Source organism: Rhamphochromis longiceps, linkage group LG23, assembly GCF_057381845.1.
Source record: "Rhamphochromis longiceps isolate RC_006_pf linkage group LG23, R_longiceps_female_GT1.1, whole genome shotgun sequence".
Lineage (NCBI taxonomy): Eukaryota > Metazoa > Chordata > Actinopteri > Cichliformes > Cichlidae > Rhamphochromis > Rhamphochromis longiceps.
Window position 1 is genome coordinate 19,123,224 of NC_140578.1, and position 15,744 is coordinate 19,138,967.

A 15,744-nucleotide genomic window follows, 5' to 3' on the forward strand; every position below is an offset into this window, starting at 1 on the left:
TTCACTGCTAGGCAGACGACTGCCAAATTTATTTGCCTTTAGCACCAAATTGCCCAGGCTCCATCCAAATCCTTTTGAACTGCCTTGAAGATGTCAAAGCTTGGATGGCTCTGAACTTTTTGAGTTTCAATGAGAGTAAAACGGAGGTGATTGTATTTAGACCTAATAATTTTTAATGAACCCGCTGGCTAGTTCTTATATCAAGTAGCATGTGACAAACTTGGGAGTCATTATGGACTCAGACTTTAAATTGAACAAACATATTAGTTTGGTGTTGCAAAAAAGCTTTTTCCAGCTGAGGTAAATAGCAAAGCTGAAGCCAGTTTTGTCAAGACGTGACATGGAGAAGGTAATACATGCCTTTATTTCAACACGGCTTGACTACTGTAATGCACTTTATGTTGGAGTCGGCCAAGGATCTCTTGTTCGTCTTCAACTCGTTCAAAATGCTGCTGCCCGCCTCTTAACCCTTTAAGACCTACCATAGAACCAAGTTCGCCAGAGCTTATATTATATTTTTACATGCTGTGGAGCCATTTTTGGGAGCATTTCAAGTTGCTATACATCAATACAACCATTATAGCCCAAACTTTAATAATATGTCTGCATTAGGTGCATAGTAATTACATAAATTGCAAAAAAGTGCAATAAACTACAAAAAAATTGAAAATCGTTTTTGTTTTTTTAACATATATTTCTAGTTAGAGAAATTTAAGAGGCTTATCCCTCAAAACTGTAAATACAAAAAAGTTGCACAAACTAGTTTCCCACCACAGGAAATTTATTTTGAGTGTCTTCATAGTTTTATTTTTGAAATACACCAATTTTTATATACTGCAGGAAAAACGAAAATAAATATTATAGTGCAAATTTGCAAAATAACAGCATATGCATCAAAATAAACTATTTCCAGCAGTGCAATATGAGTCTTAAGCATCCCAGAAACGACACAGAAAGTCATAAAGTCAAACATAACTTTTTAAAACACATAACAAGTAAAACACAAGCTCATAAGGCCCCGATCGTAAAAAACTACATTTCCGCAAAATGACGTCACTTCCGGTTTCGGGCAGGTCATGCGGTCATGTGATAGTTCGCGCTGATGGACGTAGGAAGTGTTACAAACAGCTGATGGATCGGCGAAGCGTGTTTCTGGAATATCATGTTTTTGTTGCTGCAAGTGATTTTTATGCAGTTTTTGCAAAGCTATATGTGGAAGGAAACTGTGACCTAGGACAAGCTGATGGCATAAGATGTAAGTACAACTCCTCCAGTTTCATATGCAAAAAAAATTATTGCGCTAGCTTACTTGGTTGCAGAGCTACCGGGATTTAAAAATAGTTACGCAAAACAGAGCGTGCCCGCTCCGATCGGCTGTAAAGGGTTAACTGGTATCCACAGGCATGAACATATCTCACCTATCTTGTCCTCTTTTCATTGGCTTCCTGTTTATCACAGAATTAATTTCAAAGTCTTAACACTGGTCTATAAATGCCTTAATGGTCTTGCTCCCCCATACCTTTCCGAGTTACTTCAGCCTTATATTCCTTCACAGACCCTCAGATCAGCTGACCAGCTGCTGTTGGTTGTCCCAAAATCAAGGCTCAAACGTAGAGGAGAACAAGCCTTTTCAATTATGGCCCCAAAACTTTGGAATATGCTCCCTTTAAATATTAGACAGGCATCTTCGTTTCCTGATTTTAAAACGCTTTTGAAAACACACCTTTTTTCGATAGCGTTCAGACTGGGGTGAGTTGATATGTTTTTTATGTGTTTTATTATGTTTTATGTGAGTGTCAGTGGTTTTATCTTGTGTTTTACCCTTTGTTTCTGTACAGCACTTTGGGCAAACCTTTTGTTTTTAAATGCGTTATATAAATAAATTGGATTTGGATTTGGATAATACAAAGATGGGATGTAATTGGGTCTGTAGGCTGTGAGTTCTCCCTCTGCAGATTAAAGGTGACACAACCCAGATTAAAGTGATTTACCCGCATATTAATCCAGACTATCCCTCTCCCTCTCTGTTCTATACACTTCTCTGTCTAGTTATCACTTTATCTTTTTCTCTATATTTCTTCCTTAGTTTTCTCTCACTTATTAATTAATCTTGGTGAACATATATTGTGTAATGAATAGAAACACATTTCTTCTCTTACAGTAAGATCTTTCTCTGTCTCTGATATGTACCTTTGTGAAACAAACACATTGCAATGTGGAGAGAACATCGCAGTGAAACACCAGGACCATTTCTGAATTGTGGACACCGCCTTTACAACACAGACAAAGAACATTTCACAAACTCTTACATGTTGGCCCCTCTCACGGGGGGGCTATACCTCCTCCCTCACAGAGAGAATTATGACCTTGTTTTCTGCTTAGCCTTCACCTAAGGATTTACATCCCTGATAAGCAGAAAGAGTCTCACTATCTGTTTAATGTCTCCCATTACAATGACCTCACTGTGTTAACTTTCCACATGCATGTAAACTAGTGACAGGACTGCTCTTACTATGGTAAAGTGAGAAAGTGATATTACTGTAACTAATGTGATATAATTATATATATGTGATTAATATATGAGAAAAGAAATCTGCCACCACAATATCATTTAGAGAAAGAAAAGGAGAAGCTAGCTTGAATACAAGAATATACAAATATACGTAAAAACAGCACAGAAATGATAAGTGACAAAAAGGCTGACGTCCTAGAATAACATGTACTTCCTTGTGGTGCATGCTGGGTTTTTTTTCCTGCTGCCTAACAGTGTAAACCAGAGACAAACCAGAGAAACTGTTACAGCCCTGTTGAATCTGCTGTGTGAGGCTGTGTCCTGCTGCTCTTTCTAACTCACTCAGATAACAATTCTCCACTCAGCAATCAGCACTGAGGGCAAAGCTGGTGAGTTCTTTGAAATATCCTGCTGATTTATCTATTTATTTATTTTTATTTAATGAACGTTATCCCTGGGGCGCAGGGTGGCTGTGGCTACAATGTAGCTTGCCATCACCAGTGTGTGAATGTGTGTGTGAATGGGTGGATGACTGGATGTGTAAAGCGCTTTGGGGTCCTTAGGGACTAGTAAAGCGCTATATATAAATACAGGCCATTTACCATTTGTTTTCTGATTCTTGTCTGTAGTTCAGTTTTTCATCAATGAAAAGCAAATAAAATGTATAGTTGTAGAAAGAAAACAATAGCGGCACTAACACACATGATAAAACATGAATCAAAAATGTCAAATAATTTGATTTATTTATATCCATTTTGAAAAAATAGAAAAGTCTTGGAATGTGTATATATTTTTTTCTCTCTATTTTAAATAACCCCAAACTCATTTTTATGTGATTCTTGTTTTCAGTGAGCTTAATAACAAAGCTGATATGTTTGAAGTTTTTAAAACACATTTTAAAGGTGTCAAAATTGTTGGTCATGAGCAGAAATGTTGCCGAAACAGTTCAGAGCTGTTTCTACATTGAAATATGTGAATTTATCCTTGAGGTGAACAGGTCAGGATATTTCCTAAAGCTGGAAAAAAAAAGAAACAGCCTGAAACACTAACTGGTAAGACAACAGGAAGTAGTTATTTAAAGGTAATGCACAGTGAATGTGTCATCTCAGATGCTTCAATGGGTGATTCCATCATGCTACTTCACTATGCATGGCACTGCAAAGAAATCTGTGTTTCAAGTGGAACAGTTCCCTTATTTTGCTGATCTTCTTGCTTTCCTTTCTCATTAAAGTTTTACGTCTCTTTCCTGTCACGATCTGCAATAACAGATCACATGGGAGTTGTGGTGTGCGGACCCAAAAGCAGAAGAAAAAAAAGGTGGAACTGAACTTTAAGGAAATGCGAGCGTTTATTGTGGCTAAAAACAAAAAAATAAGCCAAATGAAGGAAATAACCAGGGGGGAAACTAACATAAAACTCGAACCAGGAAAACTAAGTACAAGAAAGCTGGAATGCCTGGAACAGAGAGCAGGGAATGGAACACGCAGACTAAGACATACTTGACTCTGTCATAATTGTCTTTTCTTCTGTAAATGCTGATTGTATGATGCATTACAGGAAGTCTGGGTCTGAGTGGGAAGCTATAGCTTTACAGCACAACCACGCCTTGTGGAAAAGTTGAGACTCTTAACTGAGAATGCATTAATCTAACATTTAGATCAGATATCGACCAAATCCTGACTAGAATATCTGAATTTAATATTGGTAACCAGGGGCGATTTTAGCCCATTTTTGAATGAATCAAATCACCCCCAAAGATTTCTTACTTTTTTGACTTTTTTTTGACAATATTTGCTGTTTGTGTGACACACTACTAAAAATATAAAAAGCAAAAAAAAAAAAAAAACTGTACTTGTTTGAGACATAACATTTTAACAACGGTTAAAACAATGGTTAGCTTCAGCTCGCCTCTCCCCTACTCTGGCTCTAGCACCGTTGCTGCCAGAGCGATGGTGGCTGAGACGCAGCAGAGCGGAGGTGTAAGTGCCTGGCTTAAAACAGGACATATTAGCTGCATTTAACCTTCAGTTACTCTTTATATAGTTGGTAGGAGTCAGACCATGTTTCTTTTTAGCTGAAAAACATTACACCCACCCAGGTAACCTGCAGTGTTAAAAACTTGTTTTCTGACAATGTTTGCTACCCTACAATCCGTCCTGTTCTGTAGTAAATTCAGCAACATTTCATTGTCCTGTTGCTCCCATTGAAATTTATACAGCCTATTTAAAATCTAAAACGTAGCCTACTGTTGTTACCACTGCCCTGTTAGAAATGGATACTAACTAGCTAACTGACTGAATGCCAATAGACTACTTGCACTAGGGCATGTGACGTATTTCCGTTTCCAAATAGTACCGCTTGTGCGTTTCCGGTACGTTTGCTTATCTATCGGTAGCTATGCTAATGTCGCTTCAGAATGAGTATAAAAAGGAAAGTATTTAAAACAGAACATTTTCAAAAACAGGAGAAGAAATACTCCGAGCATTGCTGTGTCCCACTTTGTTCAGCTTCAGCCAAATTTAACGGCATACTAAGTTTTCATGCCTTTCCGACCCATTCCGACTTGAGAAGACAATGGCTGGTAAATATACGCCGGGATCATTTCACGATTACCTCTCACACCAGGGTCTGCTGCAGACACTTTGCCAGTGATCAACTCATAGAGCCAACAACCCTTGATGGTCGAAGGCGGCTTATTAAAGGTGCTGTACCAACACTTTTTGAGTGGAATGGCTATAAAGTTGAACCACCGCGGCGTAGTGTTTGGGAGAGAACGGAGCGACGCCCTGAACTAGTTCCTCCTGACGATCAAGAAGAGCACAGTCTTACAAGAGATCATGACTACTGCTCAGTCCCTGAGCCATCTGCATTGGACATATCTGCATCAGCTGCAGAAGACCTGTCCGAAGACGTGGAGACTCTGAGGAAGGAAATACAGGAGTTACGTGTCCAGCGAGAATTTGGGTTACAGCGTTTTGCTGGCTCCGACACTGACATCCGATTCTATACCAGGTACACCTAAGTTCTATTCAAGCTAACTGTTTAAAATATACCAAGGTCACCATCAGTTAAATTTAGAAAGCTTTTCCAGTCTTAATGAAAACAAAATAGAAATTTACTTTTTCTCTGCTGATTGTATGTTTTATGTAGATGCTTTAGTATTTAAACAATATCCTAATGCTACAGGTAAAATACAACACCAAATACTCTTAATCAGACTATTTTATACAGCATTCCATTAGCATATTTGTCACAGTTCACATTATTTTTATGTCAGTGTGTAATGTTAATTAATGATTGACATGATGTATGTCTCTCTCGTGAATAGATTTCCAAGCTATGATCATTTGATGGCATTCTGGGTTTTGATTGAGCCTTGCATCTATAAAATGATCCGGGTTTCAAGAGCCAAGTCAGCTGCCAATCGGAACGAAGAAGTGTTGACACCTGCACGCACATCAACAGTAGGTTATGGGTTTGTTGGTAGTTAGAACTAGAGGTGTAATGTTATTGTATTTATGTACAATAACATTACTTTATGTACAGTAGCATACATACACCTGTGTATGTATGCTAGACTCAGTATCCTTTACATACATACACCTGTGCACTACAGCACCTCATTGTTTACCCCATGGTACAGTATGGTATGCCTAACCATTACAAAACATTTAGCCAAGAAAAGAATAATTTTACTAGTTCATAGCTTAAGGAGTAACATTTTCCCTTTTGTTTTCACCTTCCAGAGGCAGCTGCTACAGCCAATTGATGAGTTTTTTCTTTTCCTGGTTTTCCTGTCAGTTGGTTTGAAGGAGAGGGACCTGGCACACCGATTTAACATACACCAGTCCACAGTGAGCCGCATTATTGCAACATGGACAAATTTTCTTGCCACTGCACTGGGGTCTCAGTGCATCTGGCTTACACGTGAAGAAGTGCAAGCTTACCTCCCTGAGGAATTCAAAGATTTCTCAGACACCCAGATGATCCTTGACTGTACAGAGCTGAGGTGTCAGACACCATCCTCACCACTTCTCCAAAGTGAAATGTACTCTTCGTACAAATCCCACTGTACGATGAAAGCCCTGGTTGGCATAGCTCCACATGGTCCAGTGACATTAATCTCTAATCTGTATGCTGGTTCGGTTAGTGACAAGGAACTATTCAAACAATCAGGCATTGCTGAGAAGTTGACTGAAGACATGGCAGTGATGGTAGATAAGGGCTTCCTAATCACTGATTGTTGTAAATGCAAAGTGTACTGCCCACCTTTTCTATCTAAGCAGAAGCAGATGCCAGCATACCAGGTTAAGGAGACGCAGGCCATAGCCAGACTCAGGGTACATGTGGAGCGCGTCATTAGGAGGATCAAACAGAACAAACTTTTTGATAGCATCATTACCATGTCACATGTTTATAATATCAACCAACTGTTTGCAGTGGCATGTATGCTGTCAAATTACCAGAACACAGCATTAGTTAAAAAATGGGTTAAGTGAGACAAGATGGATTTTTCCCAAGACACCAGTGCCAGTAACTTATGGAAAATGACCTGCAGCTGAGGCCACTACAGTTGAATTTCTTCCTTCTCAGCTGACAATACTTGATTACAGAACTGGTACTTGAGTGCCGATAGTTGAGTTTCAGTTATTGATAATTCAAATTCATTGCAAATGTTTAATGTTAATAATACTGTTTAATTATACTACTATTATTACTATTCAGATTCAACAAAACTATTTATCAAAATTATAAAGTAAATCACTAAATCGTTTTAAAACCATAAGTGACATTGAACTTTTGTAACATCAAAAATACCATTTGTCATTTTCTACAGTTCAGTTATTGTCTAAATGTATATCAGTATGCTAGGCATGGAATTTTAAATACTTACCATGTAAATAAGTTCTGCACAAATTCAACGTTTTAATGTGTTTTTAAAAATTAAATTGATGCCATTGCTTAAATAACAGTTTATTGATGTCACATAAAAGTAACATGTAACAACAAAAGAATTCATGAAATATATTGAAAATAAAACATCAGTTATTTTGTTCCAGCCAGCCTGAAGGATCTGTTTTTCTTTTTGCTATGTTTTCACTGTTCATTTTTTCAAACACAGGTATCTTGGCATATATATGTAAAAAAAAGAAATAGTCTGCCTTTTCTCTGATTGCATTGTGCACATCTATATCCATGTATATTCTTTGCACTAGGTAGTCCTCTTGTGCCCACACAACAAAGTCACACCACTGCATCCCACTGATGAGCAGTTGTCCTTGCACTTGCCAGTAATATGCGTGGCTCTTTTTTAGTTTAGGGGTACCACATTCCATCTGCACATATTTGCAGTCAATAAAGTTTTGTACATTGGGACATTTGAATTCGACGAAGCCAAACTGGGGGTATTCATTGGGGTCAAAAACAACACCATCAGGAGATGCAGCAAGCCAGGGGGCAATGGGGTGAATGACCAGACCACAGGGTGAGTAGTTAACATTCATTAGCCTACTATACTCTGCTGCTATTGCAGGCTCCATCTCAGTTCCTCTCCTCATGTCTGCTGTCTGCCTTGTTCCCTTCAATATACGCTCTGCTAGTGACTCGGCCGAGCTCTGGCCTCTGACGTGACACACCTCCCGAAACCTAGAGGCAGTCACTCTGGGCCTGCGGAGCTGATGCCACTCAGACGAAGAGCTTTGCTCACGTGTAGCTTCCTCTATTTTGTGAGCCATTTCCAGAGTTACAGACAAGCTTTTCAGATGCAGAAGCTCTTCTTCTGAGCACACAAACACACAATCTGATGGCAAGATGTCATACCCCTCCAGAGGCAAGTGCGGTGTTGGTGGTGCATCGCGGTGTAGTGTGATGTACCGGGTTGTCAAAACCGGCTGCTGATATGACAGAACACTGCCCTCCTGCACCAGCCCAAAGCCACTTTCCACAAGGGGCTTGTCAGGTCTCATGTTCATTGTGGTCACAAGTGGCCTGTCCTCAATATTAAATTTTGCATATGCCTCCGTTATTCTGAACAAGCAGGGATCTGGTAACGGACCCACCATGCCTCTGTAGAAGCCACTCCTAAAGAAAACATCAATGACAATAATGTAAGGGAGAAGGTTATTATACTGAACAACAACTAAACTAAAAACTAAAAGGTGTAAAACAGTGGTGCATAAGTTAGAGACTGGGATGTATATGTACATGACTGAGTTAGCCGTCTTCAGAAAGTGTAATGTTGTATGTAAATTAATACCTATTCTGACACATGTATGTATGAAAAAAATAGCAACATACATTTGTAACACATGAAACCAAATTTTACAAATGTAATTACCGTACTCCAGTCTGGGCCATCCTATTTGGTACTGGCTTAGTGAAGATCATGGAGTTGATGGGTCCTGGCCTCACACCCTAACAGAAGACACATTTACTATGGATGGTGTTGCTGTTCATATGTAAACATGGACTAATTCAAAAACTTTAACCTCATTTAAATTACCACTGTCCGTGGCTTGTGCCATTGCTGTTCAGATTCCGTGCAGCTATGCACAGGGGGGACAACCGGCACTCTGAGTTGTGAGTAGTGTGCTGTTTGGAAGAGCAGTGCCACTGTGTGATTGCACATAACAGCGCCTGCCACACACGAGCACTGGCTATGTGTCAGTATCACCGGCGATGAATCCAGAAGCTTAATCTAAGAAGAAAGAACGAAAATTAAAAATGTAACATCTTCATGGAAGAGCCGAACAGGAACATAGTTCAGTGTTATGGTTACGTACCCTCCTGAATGCTTAGTGTTTCCTTCTCTCCCTATTAAAACAACTTAACCATGCTTGATAACTGTAATAACTTAGATTGTGTATATTTGCAGTATTAACTTGGCGTCAAATGTTTCTGATCACCCACACACGTTGATTTAACTATCTGACTAGTCAAATTAGGAGTGATAAAGCAGGGAGACAAGGAAAACATTCAAGTTGATGGGCCTTTAGGAATGAACTTAACTAATGCTTAAATGAACTGAACCCCACAGAACGGGGATTAACAACTTTACACAGCTTCCTGCCTACACTTAGTCTGTGTGGTGCCTCACTCTTCCTCATCGACCTGTAGCACAGGGCTCTCACACCGACCTCCCCTGACAACCTGTCTTTATTGGACACTGAATAAAGATACAAGTACCATTAGCATTATTTCTGTATTACTCATTTCAGCATGTCTTAAACATATATATTTTACACTTAGCAAGAGTAGCATTAGGTAGTTAACTACCTCCATAGTTAGCCAACTATAGGGTTGCCAACCGTCCCTTAAAATACGGAATCGTCCCGTATTTCGAAACAAAAGTACACGTCCCGTATTGAGCTAATAAGGGACGCACTTTGTCCTGTAATACAGTGAGAATCAAAAGTAGTCTATAACTTTTAATGGAATTAACACTTTGTTTGAAAACATAATTCCCAGCCCCTCTCCTGCTTTGTGACCAATGAGCTGACAGCACACTTATGACAATTCGAGTATGACAATTCAGATTACCGCTCATCTCATTGGTCGAGGAAAGGTCGCTTACGGAGAAAATACCGGAAGACAACAGATGACCACAACAAGAAGCATGGCCAACAGGGAAACAAACGCCGACACGGCGGTGCAAGTCTCGGACGACAGTACACCTAAAGCTGGGCAAACACTGTGCGATTTTTTCAGTCACGTTATTCAGCTCCTGCTCAAACTGCACGATTGACTCGCAGGGGTTAGAAGTTGGTAGGTCACGATGCAGGGTCTCACACTATACCGCCCGATGCTCTGATGCGACCTGAGTGCTCACACTGTGCCTCCATAACACGAAGGTTATAACAGAAAATCTGTCGCGCTCTCGCTCTCTCTGTCTTTCACTCACACAGACACACACACCACCACCATCAACTTTGCTAAATTGCTAATGAAAAACATGATCAGGCAGCTGTGATTGAGCAGCAGTGTAGATCCAACTATTTTCACGGTTGTTGTGGTCGTGATAATTTTGTGATGCCACATCGAAAAGGCTCGGATGAGCTTTCCAAAGTTCTACAAGTTGTGCCTCCATCGCTTGTGTCCAGATCACACGCTGCACAGCCGTGCTGCTCCATCTTTTACACCAACGTTTACGTGTTTGCGCGCGAGCAGTGTGAGCGGCTGTGATGAGACCCTCACGAGCGATTGATGATCGGGAGCTGGTCGTGAGGTGTTAATCACTTCTCGTTACCCCACATATACTACACGATGCACGATGAAGGCCAAAATCGGTCAAAAATCGGCTCAAAATGGGCCTAAAACCGCACAGTGTGAGCCCAGCATTAGAGCAGCAATGTTTGTTCCCCTCAGAGAAAGGGAAGAATGGGAAAAGGAAAACACCTGGCTGGAAAAAGTTAATATGGGCATGTGCAGTGAATATCAGCGCTATGTGGCCAGAAGTGTGATAATATAATTTATTTTGTGTAATAAACAACTGCAAGGATAGATGATTACAACAAATAGATGACTAATACATAAAAGTAATACATAGATGAATAATGATGATGAGTTAAGATGCGTAATCATGGGAACAAGCGGGTTTACAAACAGGAGCAGCTGATTAGCATTAGAAAAGCTGAAATAATATTTCAACTGAAGCCGATTGTACTAAATGCACTAAATGTGCACTGTTACAAGAATGTTTTTCTTTCTATTGTTTTCTATTATTTTAAGTTAAGCAGGACAGAGTTCTTTTAAAGAAAGATTTACTTATATTCTCAAAAGTTAAGCATGACAGGCTTCTGTTTAAGAAAGAGACCTGTTTTACTGTGTTAATGTTGTCATTTTGAGCTAAAAATAAATGGCTAAATGATCATTTGTTTCACATGTGTTCATATCACAAAGAATACACATCTACTTAAATCAAATTCAAGTCAAAGGGTTAAAAAAAAATAATTTCACACACAAAAAAAGAGCTAGAAAATTCACCACACTGGGAAGGGTGAAGACAACTGGGTCGCCCGGTGTTCCAGATCTACTGGCGTTTAGATCAACTGGCGTTGGTCGAACAGATGTGTGGCAGTCTTGCGTTTCAGGAGCTCCTACCGACAAACCAGCAAAAAAAACGCCAAATGTGTCACCTGTGAGGTTATCTCAAACACACTCCGTCAGTCTTGATGCTGTTGAACAACAAAATGTTTAAAAATGTGGCGAGTTTACCTGGTGATATCCTCATGCGCGACGCGATCGCGAAAACAGCAAACAAGTAACACCACGCCGATGTTGTTCACAGGACAGCAAGAGTAAACGATCGGGAGACTCTTGTCGTCGTTATCGTTCCCCTCGCACGGTTTATTTCTCCGAATTCAGCGTTTTTGCTTCACAACTACAGCGTGCAGTTTACTTTGTGCACTAACATGGAGTCGAGTCAACCAGCGCCACCTCTGGCCAAGTGCCACAGCCTACAGCCAGATCAGCCTGTGACACACATCTGCACCACGTTTGAATTCGTGTCATGCACATTTGTACCTTTCAATTGTGTCTGTTTGTGCGTCATGCAAATAAACCTTTGACAAGAATGAAATGATATCATGTATTTATTATCAGCCTACATTTGTACAAAATGCCAAATGACATACACATAAGAATCACCATCCTGATATCAATACTTTTGCCCATACGAAAAATGTCGTGAACACACTAATATTTCACCAGTGTTGTAACATCACATGTCGTTAGCGTAGTCTGTCTGTGTCTTCCCTCTGCAAACAAACATGTTAGAGTTGGTTGTGATATACAGTCTGCATAAGTGTGGTCAATCTAATAAACATTTATAAGGAGATGGCAGTTACTGTGAATGTACAGCAGTTACACAGTGATTAGTAATAAACAGTCAGACAATGACTCTGACAATCTCATTCAATCTTGCAGATTGCACCTTCTGTGGAAAGTGGTACCACACAGTGTGTGTGGACTTCCCCTGTGCAGAAGGCGACTACAAATGTTGTGGGTGCTAAATAAACAGAAAAAATTTATCCCTGTTGTCTGTGCTTACTGATTGTTTTTAGTGTTGACAATCCACATTGCTGGCATTGCATCTTTCAACATGTTTGTGGGTAGATTTGGATGTACCAGGGGTAAGTGCAGCCACTCAGCCTCTACTCAATGTGATCATAGCAGCAGGTGCAGATGTGTCACAAGTTAATCTAGTAGTGGGCTATGGTCATGTGTTAGTGGTGGGAACAGTCATATCCACTCACTCTCACTGGTTGTTTATTACTAATCACTGTGTAACTGCTGTGAATTCACAGTAACTGCCGTCTCCTTACAAATGTTCATTAGATTAACCACACTTATACAGACTGTATATAACTCCAGCCATGTTGATGGATTGTCTATATTGGCTGGAAATATTCATTTTCAGGGAAAAGACACAGACAGACGATGCTTACAGGATGTGATGTGACAACACTAATGAAATATTGATGTGTCATATTTGTCCAAGGCGTATTTCATTGTTATGGAAAAAGAGAATATCAAAATCATGATGACCAATTGGAGTGGTGATTTCTATGACTTTGTGTATATAATTTGGAATTTTGTACAAATGTAGGCCAATAAGGAATATATGATATCATTTCATTCATTTCAAAGGTTTATTTGCATGACGCACAAACAGACACAATTGAAAGGTACAAATGTGCATGAAACGATTTCAAACGTGGTGCAGATGTGTGTCACAGGTTGATCTGGCTGTAGGCTGTGGCACTTGGCCAGAGGTGGCGCTGGTTGACTCGACTCCATGTTAGTGCACAAAGTAAACAGCACGCTGTAGTTGTGAAGCAAAAACGCTGAATTCGGAGAAATAAACCGTGCGAGGGGAACGATAACGACGACAAGAGTCTCCCGATCGTTTACTCTTGCTGTCCTGTGAACAACATCGGCGTGGTGTTACTTGTTTGCTGTTTTCGCGATCGCGTCGCGCATGAGGATATCACCAGGTAAACTCGCCACATTTTTAAGCATTTTGTTGTTCAACAGCATCAAGACTGACGGAGTGTGTTTGAGACAACCTCACAAGTGTCACAGGTGACACATTTGGCGTTTTTTTGCTGGTTTGTCGGTAGCAGCTCCTGAAACGCAAGACTGCCACACATCTGTTCGACCAACGCCAGTTGATCTAAACGCCAGTAGATCTGGAACACCGGCCCTGGCCACGAGGTGTCCCTTATTTATTTTTCAGGGAGTTGGCAACCCTAGCCAACTACCTAACGCTAATATAACAGTGTCTAACAACAAAAGTGACATTAGTTAAGAAAACCTCAACTATAGTTTAGGACGACATAAAACACCGTTTAAGAAAACATGTAATGTAGAGAACTGACATCAAATGAAGGACATAGCGGAGTAACGTAGTGTTTGCATTTGACGTTAGCTAGCGTTTCTTTGTCGGTTAATTTACGTTTTCTTACCTTCGTAGTTGTGTATATAAGATGCAGCATATAACTTAAATCCTTTATCTAATTTGCTGGCGGGGGTAGTCGTCACTCTGCAAATCCGATGAACATCGGTGATGTTCAATTTTGGGAGCTCTTGTAGGCATCGAGTGTAGAACGTCGCCATGGTTTAACCGCACCGGAAGCACTGGAGCAGGACTACATAGAACGCGGAAGTGTTAGTGCAAGTAGTCCATTAACCTTATAACTCCTGTTGTGTGTGTGTGTGTGTGTGTGTGTGTGTACAGCGAGACAGCCATGTTTATAAGGGATATAAGGAAGTTTTTTCAAAAAAAGGAGCCACATTCAGGTAAAAGTGTAAAATCAAATGATCCGTGAATCAAGAATAATGTTGGATCAGTGTTTCAATATTTATATCTTTTATTAGATGTTTATGCGGTTTGGTTATTTGCCTTTTGGTTGAAAGTACACTGAGAGAGGACTATCATTAGTGATCTTAGTAGTATTTTTTTTTCATATTAATGTAATTTTTCATCTAATTGAATACAATCTATTTGTGTATGATTGTCAGTCCAAAGAGGGAGAGAGGAAAGAGGGAACGTGAGGAGAAAGTACAATGTCAGGAAGATCCAGGTAAGAAAACAGACAGGGAACAGTGACAGGCAGAACAGAAACTGTTAAACTGAAAAAGAGAAAAAACTGATTTCACACAATCTGGAAGTTGTGTTCTCCCTATATTAAAGCTGCTATACAGAATCTGCAAAACAAACTGGGTTGAAGCATTTTTGACCCTCTTTAACAACATCCCAACAAAACATTATCATTGATTGCGGAGATTAAAATTAATAATATATTTTTATGTGGTTCAGCCACAACTCTACTAAAACCTCAGCCAGTAATAGGTCGGCCAACTTTTGTACCGTCCAGTTGTCTGTATGACTGCCGCAGTACGTACATCACATTTGCACACTATCAGAAAGAGCCAAACAGCCCTGGTGGAGTGAGGAGCTGTAAAGAGGAGCAGATGCTCTGTTTATATTCTACAAATGTTTTAAGCTTGTTTCAAAGATTCTGTACTGCAGCTTTAAATGTTTTCCAAAAGCACACATACACTTATCAGTGTTTCTCAAACTTTTTACAGTGTGTACCACCTGATAAAAATGTCAAGCTCTCCTAAGTACCACTATGAAAGCATGAAAGTCATAAATCTTACAACACAAAATTATTATTATTAAATTAGCAAAATTATTATCTGCAGTAAAGATTTTTTCATACATTTTATATATTCTACTACAGGCAAAGTTGCCTCCATTTTTATAGTTTTTTTAAATTAATATTTTGTAAACATTTAAGGATGCAGGGACTGACAGAGACAGGGAAGAAGTCTCATCGTGACGTGCAAAGTTTGCCTGGCTGGGCAGCTCTCTGGGTGCTCAGCACCCCCAAAGCTCTAATCCTAGAATCACCCCTGCTGGTAACAAAACAAATTTAAGACCAGTCCATTCAGTTAAATCGCGTTCAGGCATTTATTGGACAGATGGTAAGATAATGTGTTCTGGCTCTTAATTTTGTTTAATTTTTACTGTGTGCAGAGAGAGGTGCACTCAGTGACATCTGTCTGTCAAATTTGCTTTGTTTTGTTTGTGTGCACAGTACTGAGAAAATAGTCACAGTACTATGTTCCTGTAATTAACACAGATGAGTAAACCCCTTCATGTGCCTGCAAAACTCTCTCCGTCAGTTCAATTTATTAAAGAAGCCAAATGAGAGGCTAATGTGTAC

General features: G+C 39.8%; 3 protein-coding genes across 6 annotated transcripts in view; 2 read left to right on the top strand and 1 right to left on the bottom strand.

Annotated features, from left to right (window-relative positions):
• LOC146641743 (uncharacterized) overlaps positions 1-15,744 on the top strand; it is a 142,461-nt gene that overhangs the window by 96,272 nt on the left and 30,445 nt on the right. Inside the window, exons 1-2 of one of the 3 annotated variants that reach the window (XM_085397584.1) lie at positions 13,232-13,506; positions 14,534-14,595. The exons of 1 other annotated variant lie outside the window; for it this stretch is intronic. In XM_085397584.1, coding sequence (XP_085253710.1) covers positions 13,491-13,506; positions 14,534-14,595 — 78 coding nt within the window. In that variant the 5' untranslated portion in view covers positions 13,232-13,490. Of the gene's footprint in view, positions 1-13,231; positions 13,507-14,533; positions 14,596-15,744 lie in introns of those variants that run through there. One more of the 3 variants, XM_085397586.1, reaches the window with a different exon arrangement.
• On the top strand, positions 3,988-7,011 carry LOC146641745 (uncharacterized). The gene is made up of 3 exons (XM_085397992.1): positions 3,988-5,524; positions 5,841-5,976; positions 6,259-7,011. The coding sequence occupies exons 1-3, from the start codon at positions 4,929-4,931 to the stop codon at positions 7,009-7,011; spliced, it is 1,485 nt and encodes a 494-aa protein (XP_085254118.1). The 5' UTR covers positions 3,988-4,928.
• Positions 7,475-14,460, bottom strand: LOC146641746 (uncharacterized). Of its 2 annotated transcripts, XM_085397583.1 has the most exons (5): positions 13,978-14,460; positions 9,586-9,677; positions 9,015-9,209; positions 8,850-8,926; positions 7,475-8,593 (listed from the first exon to the last, which is right to left on the bottom strand). In XM_085397583.1, the coding sequence occupies exons 1-5, from the start codon at positions 14,126-14,128 to the stop codon at positions 7,555-7,557; spliced, it is 1,554 nt and encodes a 517-aa protein (XP_085253709.1). In that variant the 5' UTR covers positions 14,129-14,460; the 3' UTR covers positions 7,475-7,554. The 2 variants fall into 2 exon arrangements, with proteins under 2 accessions (XP_085253709.1, XP_085253708.1); XM_085397582.1 differs by lacking the exon at positions 9,586-9,677 and having other exon boundaries at positions 13,978-14,454.